The sequence below is a fragment of the Capsicum annuum genome, chromosome 8, assembly GCF_002878395.1.
Source record: "Capsicum annuum cultivar UCD-10X-F1 chromosome 8, UCD10Xv1.1, whole genome shotgun sequence".
In the NCBI taxonomy this organism is placed as follows: Eukaryota; Viridiplantae; Streptophyta; class Magnoliopsida; order Solanales; family Solanaceae; genus Capsicum; species Capsicum annuum.
The window spans coordinates 160,818,478-160,828,975 of NC_061118.1; the positions used below are offsets into that span (position 1 = coordinate 160,818,478).

A 10,498-nucleotide genomic window follows, 5' to 3' on the forward strand; every position below is an offset into this window, starting at 1 on the left:
AAAAGAAATATTTATCGTGAAGGCCCATGGAAAACCATATAAGTTAACTATTTTTGGCGTTAACGGAGTCAATAAATATTCGACAGTCATTTTGAAGCTTTCATAACCCCAAGGATAGCTGTTAAATGCCTCAAGATCCTCGAAGAGATTTATTAAATCGAGGCTTATGTTGTTGTTAACGTCTCTCGCCCAAAGAACATTATGTACAAACCAAATCAAGCACAATGATTGTTTGTGCTTCTTTGAAAGTCCTTTACCTTTCAACGCTTCTATCAGATTTTTATTTTTGAAGCTTGGACCAACAATGGACACCAAGTCATCACGATCACTCAACTTGCCTTTTCCTTTTTTGGGTGTGCGGGGTGTTTTTTTTTTGGGTCAGAGTAGGTATAACTTGAGAAGGAGAAGGAGGATAACATTTTAGTCCGGTAACTATGACAAACTCCTTCCAACCAAAACAAACAGGCATGCCACAGTAATTTATCCATACCTCATCCATCTTATCTTTGTTTTCATACATAAACCTGCGCTTGAGAAGATCATATACCATTTTCATCTAGAAATGAGTATTGTTGTCCTCCGACAAATCAAGATATTGCCCAAAGCAGCTTTTCTTGAAATAAGAATCCAATTTTTGTTCTCGAAGTATTTTTCTGAAGGCGTTGAAAGATTTTCCCATAACTGACTTAACCACGAGATCGTCCGTTAAATCTGTGGCACCATCGCACTGCATTCTCACAGGATAACGATCAATGCTGAAGGTTTTGACCAACTCTTCGGCGGAAGGGCTATTAGCATTTGGATCATTTCTTTTGAAAGATTTCTCCTCCCCGTGTTTATTATCTTCTGCTCCTGATTGAGATAACGCTTGTAAAGTAAGCTCATAGAGTGGTGGATGTAGCTGAGTTGCTGCATTTGTTCCTTTACTTGGGACTTGTTTCAATTTCTTTTCTTTTGGGAGCCATGTTATCTTAAATTAATAGAAATATAACATAGATTATAATTTATTAATGCCTAACAGTAATATAACAGTTCCAACAGACAACTAATCTGGTGCACCAGGTATGTTATCTGTTGCAACATATAACCGACCTGTTGCAATGGATGAGTAATCTGTGGGAACCATAAAAACAACACTATCTGTTGCACCTGGTATTTTATCTGAAGCAACATATAACTGACCCGTTGCAGCGGATGAGTAATCCGTTGGAAACCATAAAAATAGATCACTAATCTGTTGCACTAAGTATTTTATCTGTTACAACATATAACCGACCTGTTGCAACGGATGAGTAAACCGTTGAAAAGAATAAAAACGAATCACTAATCTGTTGCACCAGGTATGTTATCTGTTGCAATAGATAATTGACCTGTTGCAACAGTGAGTAAACCGTTGGAAAGAATAAAAACAGTCCTAATCTATTGTAAAATAAAGAGTAAACCGTTGGAAAGAATAAAAACAGATCACTAATCAGTTATCTGTTGGATCAATATTGTTTAGATTTCTTCCAAACAGAAGAGTCGTCTGTCGCAACAGATGAATGATCTGTTAGATTGTTCACCTGTTGCATCAGATTTTCATAGTCGCATAAGATTTTTCATCTGTTGCATCAGATTTTCATCTGTTGCATCATATATTTCATCTATTACATCAGATGTTTCAGTTGTTGCAATACCATTTCTACCAAGACAAATAGCAAATCAACCCAGTAACATCCACACATCACACACACACACACTAAGAACATCAACTGTGACAAAAAATCACCAATAAATTTGAATCAACAGTATGACAACAACAAGAAGAAATGCCATAAATTAGGATTTTATTGAGTCCACATTTCAATACCAGAAGAGTAGTTGGCTCAAGTTCCTCTGTTTCTTCATAATTTTTGACTTGTGAAAAAGGAAATGGGAGGACGAAGAAATCAAAGTTGTTGTCGCCAGAGAAGTATTCACGTCGATTGACGGTTGAAAGTCGAAAAGGAACTCGCCCGACTATTTGTCGCTGAGGTTGAAGGGAGAAATTTTGCAGAACTGTTGATTGGGAGAGAGAGAGTGGTTAATTTGGATTGAAGAGGGGTGTGAGTTTGGTTGATTTGTATTTTTGAAAAGATTAGAAAGTTTTGAAAATATTAATCAAGTTCAAAATTAACTTAATCAAGTTTCCTAATGATGTTTGACCCTATCTGTCGGTCAATGTCACCAATCCTTCATTCAAGACTTAAAAAATACCTTTCCTTCAATTTTCACAACAAACTTTCACTAATAACAATTTTCATATTGTTTTAGAATGGTAATATGACCATTAATTTTTTGATATTATTGATTACTCTCACAAAAAACTTCTCCAAAAATCTTACATATTTAATACTTAGAAAGTTTCTTTTTTTTTTTTTACTCCCTTGGTAAGTTTCAACTGACTTAAGAAATACGTGGCCGAGGTCAAGGATATATATGCTTAAACTCCAAGTGAATAAATTTTGTACAAAAATAATAATTTTGAATTTTAATAATTTAAAATACGCTTCAACGCTCAAATTTAATTTAATTGAGCTCAAATTTAGAATAGCAGTTGTGATATCATGAAAACAAAAAACTTAAATTTATTAAAACAATAAAAGATGTATCGTTTTTTAACAATGGTAATTTGTCATTGTCTCAAGTTTTTCCTAATAACACCACTGCATTTAAACTTAGCTCCACAGGAGGAAGAATGCATTTTATCGAATATTTAATAAAATTATGTACACGTTAAATAATAATGTCCAAATAAAATATGCTGTCGAATTGTTACTAAATAAATGTCAGCTAGTACAAAAAATATACTTTGAACGACAGGAGAGAGTTGCACAGATGATAAACATCCTTTACTTTCAATTAAAAAATTATGAGTTTGAATCACTAACAGAGCAAAGTAGGTGATAGTTTTTTAAAGAACGGAGAGAATTTTTTTTAATAAAATATTGAGCAAAAATAGTGGACATTGATTTTATGGTCTTTAATTTTTGCCCTCAAATTTAATAGATTTTAATCTTTATTCTTCAACGCTTCAAATAAAAAGCAAATGATCGAAACTCAAAATATTTTTGACATCAAAAATAACAAACAATTTTTGTTCCATATAAGTGTATATTTTCATATTTTAGTACAATACAAGTTATAACACATAATTCAATAAAATTAATCTCAATAAAGACAAAAATTAAGTTTAAAACCTATAATTTACATCATAGACATAACTTAATTACTACATAATTTACATCGATAGAATTATAACCTCGCCCTGTCAAAATTAGGTTATAGAAATACCAAATATAATTTAATTCCTATAGAACTTTCACACGAAGTGAGACAAAGACAAACTTAAGCACACTAAAATTATTTCTTTGGACGAATAGCAAACACAAAAATTAAAGACGATCCAAAAAATAGGAGCAATTGGTGCAAAATCTTCGTGTTTTAAATAGGCCATAGACCAAAAGCCCAAAACTACATTGTAATTCTAATCACCTGTGAAGAGTCGGTAACATTAGCAGAGTAGAAGAGAAATCAACGAGAAAAAGTAGTGCCCTTCAATGGATACTTCTCCACTCAACGAAGCCCTGGCCTCCAAATCCTACGACAAAATTGCTGATATCTGTGACAATCTCATTCTCCAGGCAATTTTATCTCTATTTATTCCCGCTTTATTACTCTCCTTTTCACTCGATTTGAGGAAAAAGAAAACCCTAATGTTTGTTCGCTTTTGTTCGGATTAAATCACAGGGTGCTGCTGAAGGCATTGAGTTTCAAGACGAATGGCCGTACGCGATTCACCTTCTAGGCCATATTTACAACAATGACATGTAATTGACGATTTTACTTACTTTGGATTTTTTAGGGTTATAGATTTGGTTGATGTGAAGGAGTTGATTTTGAATTGTGTTGTAATTGTGGTGGTATTTTTTGCAGTAATAGTGCAAGATTTTTGTGGAAGAGGATGCCTGCAGCTATTAAGGAGGCACGGCCGGAGGTGGTGGCGGTGTGGAGGATTGGGCAGAAGCTTTGGACAAGGGATTATGCCGGTGTGCACGAGGCGATTCGTGAGTTCAGCTGGAGTCCCGAGGTTCAGCCTATTGTTGCTTCCTTTGCAGGCAAGTTTCTGTATCTTTATCGGTTTATCCTGATAGAACGATTGGTGTAGATTTACTTGAGTCGATTATCTTGAATTAATGGAGCTAGTCTAATCATCTTTTGTTAAAAGCTCCACGGAATGTACAATATAAGTCCTAGCATCAGCCAGAAATATTTTTTGCTTGTCGAATCCCTAGAATTCGGAGGGTCGTTTAGAAACAACTTTTCATCTACCCTCACGAGGCCGGACTCCGCTTGTGGGATTACACTGGTGTTGTTGTTGTGGTTGTCGAAGATGAAGATGAATCAACCCATAGAGGAGGTAAAAGGTTAAATCTGTGTACAAATAAGACATAGCATCTCTAAGTTAAAGTACAAGATGAGTCTCATCTCTCATTCTGGGAAAGAAAAAGGAGAAATTTAAGTGAGGAACGGGAATCTATTTTTGTCGAGAGCTCTATCAAGTAGACTTATACTTTAGTTGGCCTTTGGCAAGGGATCAACATTCTTTTTCTTGTGCCTGTCAAAAGCCTAGAAGGATTTGCTGCTACAACTAAGAATCAGGCTTATAAAGCCTAGAAGGATTTGCTGCTACAACTAAGAATCAGGCTTATAAACTAAGTGCCACTTTGCTAGAGGGTTATAGCCTCTCTTCTGGATTAAAATGGAATGTGGATCAAGTAAATGTTAGGATTGACAATATATTGAAATTGTTGTGAATTAGAAGAATATATGAATCTGCACAAATCTCAAAGTTGGGCTGCAGGCCAAGATTAGCTATTGGAGTTTGATAATGGCTTGAGACCAGAATGGTGTTCACTGAACTTATCTTGAAGTCTAGCAACCACTCTCAGTAATCAACTTAAGTGGGCAGGGAGAACTGTTCTCCATAGTTCTCCATGTCTTGGTACTACATTGAAATATTTGAAAAATGATAATTCTCTTGTTAGTTATGGGCCGGTGGATGTTTGGTACAAAGCAGTCACTATAAGCAATATTTGGGATAGGTTTAGTGGTGTGATCCGCTGAAAGGCAGATCATAAAGGTGATGCTTTTTTTCTCAATCACAACAGTCAATTTTTTTCCTTCTTTGATGTCGTGATTGTCGGTTGGGAAGTATCTGCTCTATGCTTGAATCTGTATTTATGTACTTATTGATCTAGATAGTAGTGGACAATGCTCCAATTATGTCCTCCCCTCCTTTTTGTTCCTGAATTTTGCTCCGAGTTCATTTTTGTCAATTATTCTTTATATGAGTTGGTCGAGCTTAATAGGATCTTTGTTGTTCCCATGTGCAACTGTGACAAGGCATTGGATTTACTAAAATAGGATCTTTGGTTGGGAAAGAGTTATCTTGGGATAATTAATCCGGGATTAGGTATCCCACCATGTATATGGGATAACTTATCCCATCACTATGGTTTAAATGGTGGGATAAATAATCCTGGTACTAACTAATACCTATACCAAACATAATACCTATACCAAACATGGATAAAATAGTCTTTCATTTTATCCCGGGACTATTTATCCCTTATACCTCACACCAAACGACTCGTGTAACATTTACTGATAAGGAGCTGTCCTGACAGGATTGCATCAGGGATCTACTCTTAGTCCCTTTTTGTTTGCGTTGGTGATGGATGTGTTGACGCGGCGCATTCAAGGGGAGGTGCCGTGGTGTATGCTTTTTGCAGACGATGTAGTTCTGATAGATGAGACTCGAGGGGGGTGTGAATGACAAATTAGAGGTGTGGAGGCAAACTCTTGAGTCTAAAGGGTTCAGGGTGAGCAGAAGCAAGACAGAGTATGTGGAATGCAAGTTTAATGACGTGAGGCGGGAGAACGAGGTAGTAGTGAAGCTGGAAGCACAGGAGGTATGTAAGAGGGATAAGTTCAAGTATCTTGGGTCCGTGATCCAGAGTAACGGTGAGATTGACGAGGATGTTTCGCACCGTATTGGGGCGGGATGGATGAAGTGGAAACTCGCGTCGGGGGTGCTGTGTGATAAGAAGGTGCCGCCCAAGCTTAAAGGCAAATTCTACAGGGTGGTAGTCCGTCCGGCCTTGTTGTATGGAGCGGAGTGTTGGCCAGTTAAGAACTCCCACATCCAAAAAATGAAGGTGGCAGAAATGCGGATGTTGCGCTGGATGTGTGGACTGACTAGAGGGGATAGAGTTCGGAATGAGACTATCGGGGGGAAGGTTGGTGTGACTTCAGTGGAGTGCAAGATGCGGGAAGCACGATTGAGATGGTTCGGACACGTGAAGAGGAGGGGCATGGATGCCCCGGTCCGTAGGTGTGAGAGGCTAGCGTTGGATGGTTTTAGGCGGGGTAGGGGTAGGCCGAAGAAGTACTGGGGTGAGGTGATTAGGCGGGACATGGAACAGTTACAGCTCACCGAGGACATGACCCTAGATAGGAAGGTCTGGAGGGCGCGAATTTCGGCAGAGGACTAGGGCCAGTTTGGGTCGCTAGTGTAGGGAATTACTTGGTGGGGTTTTTATTCCTGTTATGATTCCGTGTTCCATGTTTTACTACGAATCTGTGTGCTTTCCTCTGCTTTCCTCTGTTTTATATTACTTATGGGTGCCGTATTTATGTTATCTGCTTCTGTGCTTTACTATGTGTTTGTGTGGTATCTCGTGCCTTGAGCCGGGGGTCTATCGGAAACAGCCTTTCTACTTCATCAGAGGTAGAGGTATGGACTGCGTACATCTTACCCCCCAGACCCCACTAGGTGGGAATACACTGGGTTTGTTGTTGTTGTTGTTGTTGTTGAGCTGGTCTACGTTCTGGCTTATTTTAATAGTTGGTAATTCCACGGATACCTCGAATTTATCATGTACTTGGCTTAGAAAATAGCTATCGAGGAAAAATATCTTTCTGGATATAAAGGATATGTTTTTGTAATTTTCAGCATGTTATCCTTGTGACATTGGCTGAGACTATGCTTTAACACATAATTTATTTTCTTGTGCCAAATTATTTGGGTGGGTTGGTGGGGCATATATCCTTAACATAAGTTGGTTATTTATGTAAATGTTAAACCACAATTGCCGGGAAATGTTAATATAGTTGCCAGCCACCTTTCTAAGAAAAGCTATTACTCGAATCGGTGATAGGAACCATAGTTTGTAAACTTAAACTTCGAGTTCTTGTACAGCATTGTTTTCTTCTGATTTCTTTGTGGTTTTGCTATACAGGTGCAAAGGTATATATGTGTGTACTGATTTTGTTGTATACTTGATTTTCATATCATTTTTACATCATCCTTCTGCAGAATTATACAAAAAAAGAATGTTTGAGCTCCTGCTTGCTGCTTATTCAACCATTAGCACACAAGACTCGGCTCACTTCCTGGGAATGAATGAAAATGATGCTACAAACTGTAAGATTTTATCCAACAGAGTGCCTGTTTGCAAGAGTTTTTGTTGGGTACAATAAGAGTACTAAATGAACTAATGTCTCTCAAAAGGAATATTATTGTGTCTGCAAGGAGAATCATCCCATTCACTTCATTGACTAGTATCTCAAATATACCCTTAAAAATCATGCTCTAATATCTCAAACATAGCTCTCTGCTCTTTGATGGCTTGGCAGTTCTTCTTTTATCAATTTCACCACACGGGGGGTGGAATTTCTCAACATCTCCTTTAGTTCCTCTGCTAGGACTAGATAATATCTGGGATGCCCATCAATTCAGCAAATATGCTTAGAAATTGTTTTAATTTTTCCACCTATCAAAAACAATTGTCCTAATTTTTCCAAGGTCAGCTTTCCATTAACTTAATCATCCTAATGATGCCATCAAATCTCGCAGTTGGCACTTCCAAGTGATCACTTTGAACTTTCTTGTAGGGAGAACTAGTGAATTGATCAGTTTTGAAACCATACCCCTGGCTAAACTGTTAACTTAAAAAAAAAAGCTAATTCTATCAAAAGCAACATTGTCTTTGATTTTCCTGCAATACAGTGAATTAACATTGATAACAATTGCTTTGGTGGATTTAAGATGATTATCGAGTTGTAGAAACAAGTTAAAAAGGGTATATAAGATATTCTAAAATCACATCGATTTGTTTGAAGTGGTTAACTATATAGGTGCACATCAAATGTTAAGAAGCACATACAGCGAGTTCTTTCTGATGCTTATTCATTTATCACGCATCTTAATCATATTGTGCTCCATGAACTTTCACTGATTGGTAACAATGACTTTGTAATCCCCTTTCAGATGTGCTGCAACAGGGTTGGGTATTGGATTCGGCTTCTCAAACGCTTACTGTGAAGAAACAGGCAGTTGTAAAAGAACAGAAGTTGGACCCCAGTAAATTACAGCGCTTGACTGAGTATGTGTTCCATCTGGAGCACTAAATCAGTTTGTTGGTTCCCAGATTAGGTGTTTTCGTTACTCTAAATAGTTGGAGAAATTAGGTGGCAAAATTTTATAGCAACAGATCTAAGCATGCTTCGATGATTATTATGGTTCTCTCTTGATAACTATATTACTACCATGAAATCGAGAAGAACACAGTTCTTTGAAAAGTTTTCTTTGTTAAGGGGCATTAGTAGATATCAAACAATGTTGAACAATCTTCTTTTAGTTATTGAAGGTTTTTTCTTAAAGATTTTCCATTCAATTCCCTGCTCTGGTGGAAGTATTTGGAACACTACTAAATGTTAAATAGTTACACCAAACTGATGCGACTTACCGTACTTAAAGCAATTTAATGGAATGATTATGTTAAGTATCCATGATTAACCATGCAATCACTTGTCCGCCATAAACACTTGCATTCACTTGTTCGTCATAAACACTCGGCGTGCGTAAACTTTCACATATTTTTCACGCTGTTCAAAATTTATGCGAAGTGGGAGTTGAAAATGGAATTACATTTGGCTATACTTTCTGAAAAAGAGAAGAGCACTATATTTAAAAACCTATGATGGGATTGAAAAATGTGTGACAATTGGATTTGAAACTTATATAGCATAGTGAGTAACCTTGGTAGCCATAAAGAATCAATGGAACTAGAAATCATGTTCAAAATTTGATTCTATAAAATCATGAAAGTATATTTTGCATGGAAAAACTTCACATTGCATTCATTGCCTTGAACATGTATGGTATGTATACACTAGCCACAACATCCATCCAGATGCACGTTACCAAACTGAGTTTTCTCACGCAAAGGTTAAAAAATAGCCTTAAAATACGGCATCAACATTAGCTTCTATTTAAAGCTGAAGCTTTCAAAACATTTTGGCCAATGATCATGGTCTGATCAACGACTCGCGAACATCAAGCAGGTTTGTAACCAGGATAGACATTCACATTATATACAACTACAGCTCAAGGTGATGCCCGCTGAAATTTTGTTATCTGCGGGAGTTCTTTGAGAGATTCATCACCTTCTATATCGGGGTCAATCACCATTCTCCTTAACACCGGAGACTTGGCCAATAAAACCTTGATAAGCTGCATTTCAACCTTTGCTCCTGCTACACCTTTAATCTTAACTGCCCTGAGGTAATTATATGTCACATCTGAGAAGCTTGCAGGAATTTCATCCTCAACACCCAAGGCACAAAAGAAAGTAATTCACCAAAAAGATCACCAGGTCCCTAATATTAACGAAGTTCCGTCAGTCTGAACTTAAAACTGAAGATCTAACGAGTACGACAACAAGAAAGTCATTACATATGAAAGAAGAAAGAAAAAGAAAAGAACATGATGAACCTTAATTTCAAGTTCCTCTAAATATGGGGAGCTTCTTATCAAGCAAAGAGCCCATGCAACCTCGACATGTTCCGCCACGCAGACCTCGGATAGGTAAAGACGTTTAAGGCAGTTAAGAGCAGAAGGAAACTTTCCTGGTACTTCACCTGGTCCTGCAAACATGAACTTTGTAGGAAGAAAGTGACAAAATAAGTGAGGAAGATTTAACGCCCAAAAAATGTTACATCTATGAAATTGCACTAAAATGAAGTCATGAAGCAAAGAGTTACCGGCCGGAAATTACTGTAATCCCAGTGGAGATTCTCAAGAGCAGGAATAGACTTGAAAAATACCGCAAGATCATAATTTCCTGCCCTTACAGAGGATTCTATAGACTCACGTGAAACTTTTGCAAGAAGAGGGACACATTTTAGATGTATAAAATGTATATTACCTATGAAGACAAATGACCTCAACTTGGGAGCATTAATTTCCATGTGATTTGCATTATCTGAGTACTTTTCCAGAGCTAAATGCTCAAGCAACTGACGATGGGAGATAAAACTTCCAAGAGCTTCAGTAGAAATTGTGACTTGACGTAAATGACATATCTACCGGTGAATTAATCAAAGTTTTTTTTTAAAAATAAATATAAGTAAC

General features: G+C 37.2%; 2 protein-coding genes across 2 annotated transcripts; one reads left to right on the forward strand and one right to left on the reverse strand.

Annotated features, from left to right (window-relative positions):
• Nucleotides 1-3,347: 3,347 nt before the first annotated feature.
• LOC107839983 (COP9 signalosome complex subunit 8) lies at nt 3,348-8,745 on the forward strand. Its single transcript, XM_016683668.2, has 5 exons — nt 3,348-3,662; nt 3,769-3,848; nt 3,955-4,136; nt 7,400-7,507; nt 8,354-8,745. The coding sequence occupies exons 1-5, from the start codon at nt 3,579-3,581 to the stop codon at nt 8,491-8,493; spliced, it is 594 nt and encodes a 197-aa protein (XP_016539154.2). The 5' UTR covers nt 3,348-3,578; the 3' UTR covers nt 8,494-8,745.
• A 415-nt stretch (nt 8,746-9,160) lies between these two features.
• Nucleotides 9,161-10,393, reverse strand: LOC107839984 (the record flags this gene model as incomplete). Its single annotated transcript, XM_047394888.1, is given in 3 exon segments — nt 9,161-9,744; nt 9,860-10,024; nt 10,129-10,393. Coding segments are annotated over 3 exon segments (514 nt in total), but the record flags the coding sequence as incomplete, so codon positions are not given.
• Between the last annotated feature and the right edge of the window lie 105 nt (nt 10,394-10,498).

Coding starts and splice junctions, on each gene's coding strand:
- LOC107839983 (XM_016683668.2), top strand. CDS start 3,579: ATGGATACTTCTCCACTCAACGAAGCCCTGGCCTCCAAATCCTACGAC. Junction 3,663..3,768: donor GTGACAATCTCATTCTCCAG/GCAATTTTATCT, acceptor ATTAAATCACAG/GGTGCTGCTGAAGGCATTGA. Junction 3,849..3,954: donor CATATTTACAACAATGACAT/GTAATTGACGAT, acceptor TATTTTTTGCAG/TAATAGTGCAAGATTTTTGT.